Source organism: Apis dorsata, unplaced genomic scaffold (assembly GCF_000469605.1).
Source record: "Apis dorsata unplaced genomic scaffold, Apis dorsata 1.3 scaffold_231, whole genome shotgun sequence".
Lineage (NCBI taxonomy): Eukaryota > Metazoa > Arthropoda > Insecta > Hymenoptera > Apidae > Apis > Apis dorsata.
The window spans coordinates 1085301-1088468 of NW_006263513.1; the positions used below are offsets into that span (position 1 = coordinate 1085301).

At 35.8% G+C, this 3168-nt stretch overlaps 1 protein-coding gene across 19 annotated transcripts in view; it reads left to right on the top strand.

Annotated features, from left to right (window-relative positions):
* LOC102673156 (RNA-binding protein Musashi homolog Rbp6) overlaps positions 1-3168 on the top strand; it is a 795620-nt gene that overhangs the window by 769938 nt on the left and 22514 nt on the right. For 2 of the 19 annotated variants that reach the window (XR_004150496.1, XM_006615705.2), the window contains exon 12: positions 1224-1360. The exons of 16 other annotated variants lie outside the window; for them this stretch is intronic. Coding sequence is in view for 2 of the 3 variants with exons in the window: in XM_006615705.2 (XP_006615768.2) it covers positions 1224-1360 (137 nt within the window). In the remaining variant the exon portion in view is untranslated. The remainder of the gene's footprint in view (positions 1-1223; positions 1361-3168) is intronic. One more of the 19 variants, XM_006615698.2, reaches the window with a different exon arrangement.

Genomic DNA, 3168 nt, shown 5'->3' on the forward strand with positions numbered 1-3168 from the left:
TGAAGCAAAATAAGAGAACAAGTTTATTTACACGTGCGTACACATTAACGACACAATGTAATGATTCACTGAAGCTCTATTATTATAATGATTAAGGATTATAAATAATGAATGTCTGTAATAAATAAAAATTACCACGCAAACAGATGGTATTAAGAGGGAGAATAGAATGTCCACCATATCTCGTATTAGAAGAAGAAAAAAATTTTATATTACAAATTTATTAATTTATGATATGAAAACAATTTTAATTGATAGTGATAGATATAAAAAAATATTTTTCTTCCAATTCGAGATAATGTATCTCAGTTAGAACTACTATGAGCTAGGTATCATCTAACATAATCGATACACTTGTTTCATAAGGATAATTGGAATAGAAATAATTAAAATCACACTGTACACTAACATTCCGGAATCAAATTCAGAAAAATTTCGATTCGTGTAATTGTATAAGTATCGAACGAATGCAGTTCTGATATTATCGAATCGAGTTTGAAGTCGGCAAACAACTTTGATTTGTATTTTCTAGGAGATACTCGAAACTTATGATGCTGGATTAAGCACCTCATCGACGTAACAAACATCGAATATTGTGGAAACTCGTACCCTCTCAATTAAAAGAAACTTTAATAATACGATTTTTATATTAATTAAATTATGTATATCAATCGTCTCTCTAATAACCACTCTAAAATTCTCACTTGAAAAAACTTTTATTAGTATTACGAATTTTTAATTTTTATCGAAGAATCAACAAATGAATTAAAGCTGCGTCAAAACAACAACGAGGAATATTATATTTGACTGAGTTGTTGGTTGCTGCATGTTTCATAAAATATTGTCTTCAAAAAAATTTTTCAATTCTACCTAAATTAAGTAAAAATTTGGTATCGATGTTTAAAAATTTTCTTCTATCTCCCTTCGACCCCTTATGTAATTTTATTTTGCATCCAGCAATTACCAGTCACTTTTCCACGTGAAACACGTGCAAAGACTTCCTCCTCTTTGTTCCTCCTCCAAAGACGCAGCTTTAAAGCAACAACATAATTCTATGAAATATAACCCCTATGGGGCTTGATCCAGCAAGAAAACAGTAATCCCCCACGAACTTAGTGTTAATGTAACCATAACGTGATACATACACGCTAAAGTTCTATAATCGCGATGTCCCGGGGAAAAGTGTGCATAATGTAAGATCGGTGATGTCTGTTGTTGGGTAGGAGCGGTCGTGTACCGCGCAGTGGGGCCAAGGGTGGGCCGAGTGTCCGTGAGCCCCAGCGGGGGTTGCACCGGTAAGCTTCAACCCCAAAGTGCCAGGTTGTTCCACCAAGTTCTCGTGTTCTCGCTCGTGTTGACGGTAACCGTAATCCGTAGTACGTAGTACGTACCCAAATTCCACATATACATACGTATATACACGCACACAGATACACACACCCTCACGTTCCCTCAGAAACACACCCCTATCGTGTCATATATATATATATATATATATATATATATATATCTTATCGTGAATTGATTTGTTATAGTTTATCGATTCGAAATCGGTTAATCGTTGTCAAATTCGATTTTGCAATGCTTTGATAAACAATGCATCTCGGTAATCGAAGTTTTATTCTTCTTTTTTTATTCCTTTTTCTTTAGAATATGTGTATATATATATTTGTAAATGCACGATAACACGGGTTTGACGGCTCGATCGATAACGGTAATTATCAAACTACAATGGGAACTCGGTTGATCGTCGAAATACTCGGAGATAATTAACCGGGGCTGAAATTATAACGACGTTATTTTTCGTTTGTATGAAAATCACGTCGCGGAGAGCCGTCAAACGTGGCTCTTTGTTCGATAATTAATGCGCGTATACAGAGCTTGAATTTCGTCTCCGATATTCGTGGAAAATACGTTAAATAAGACACGTCAGAGTATCTCCCTCTTTAAAAAAAAAAAAAAAAAAAAAGAAAAAAAAAGATGAATTGTACATACGTGTGTATATCGCGTGTATAAAATATCGTATTTGAAATATATCCTCACGAATGAGTCGGTATTATATTGCATAGAGTATTTTCGTTGCACATTCTACGCCAATTTCGAACAATTCTATCCAGGATTCTACGCCAGATCGTGAACTCACCCGAAACTAATGATTCAATTTAAACGCGGCGGTCAACGTAAAACGTGTCGTATCAAGCGCGCATGTTCTATGCTAAATCGTATTCGTCGCTTAGAAATCTACCGAATTCATTTACCACGTCGGCGAGCCATAAATTCGAACAAACCACCACCAGTTCACATTCCTCCTGGAACCGTATTACACTATTATACACGCCATGCACACTGATTATCCATATCAACACCCTTACACGGTCCACATGTTACTTGTTCTTAATTAATTTACGATTCATTGTTGCCAATTAGTTGTCTTAGGTAACCCATAGTTCGAGCATTGTTAAAGATAGTGTTTTATTATATTGGATTGGTAGGAATTTTTGGTATACATACTGTTATATATTTATATTATACGTATATTATATTCTTATGGAATGCTTAGGAGAGAGAACATCCGTATTTGTTATAGTTGTGCATCCGTTTGTTCGTTGTTCCGCCTATAACCATTTCGTCATCGAGATCGACAAATCAATCGCGAATTTCGCGCGTCTAATTTCCAATAAAAGTGAACGAGAGGGGGGAGGGGGGAGGAAACGACGTGTCCGTGATTTCGAAACGAATTAAATCGAATTAGAATAAATTGGAAACGAGGATGAGAGCAAACGAAACGTAGCGTTTACTCGAAATGGTCTTTGACGGGGATCGAACGAGAAAACACGGACGTCCGGCCATTTCGTCGGCTCGAAGGGATATTCGAAAAGGGTAGAAATAAAGACAGGAACCTCGGTTCGTTCCAATTTTTTTTTTTTTTTTTTTTAATATAATTGGATTACACCCGTGAAAACCATCGGTCGGTCCGTTGATTTACACGAGAAAAAGCTCGAACACGTTCTCGTATATATATATTCTCGTCCGGAATATTAATATCAAATCTATTAAATATATTACCGTGTCGACATCGAGCAAAAATCGTCTTCCCGATTCGATCCGTGCACTCGATGCTTTTCGTGCTTTCCTTTCCTTTCTTTTCTTTTTTTTTTTTTTTTTTTT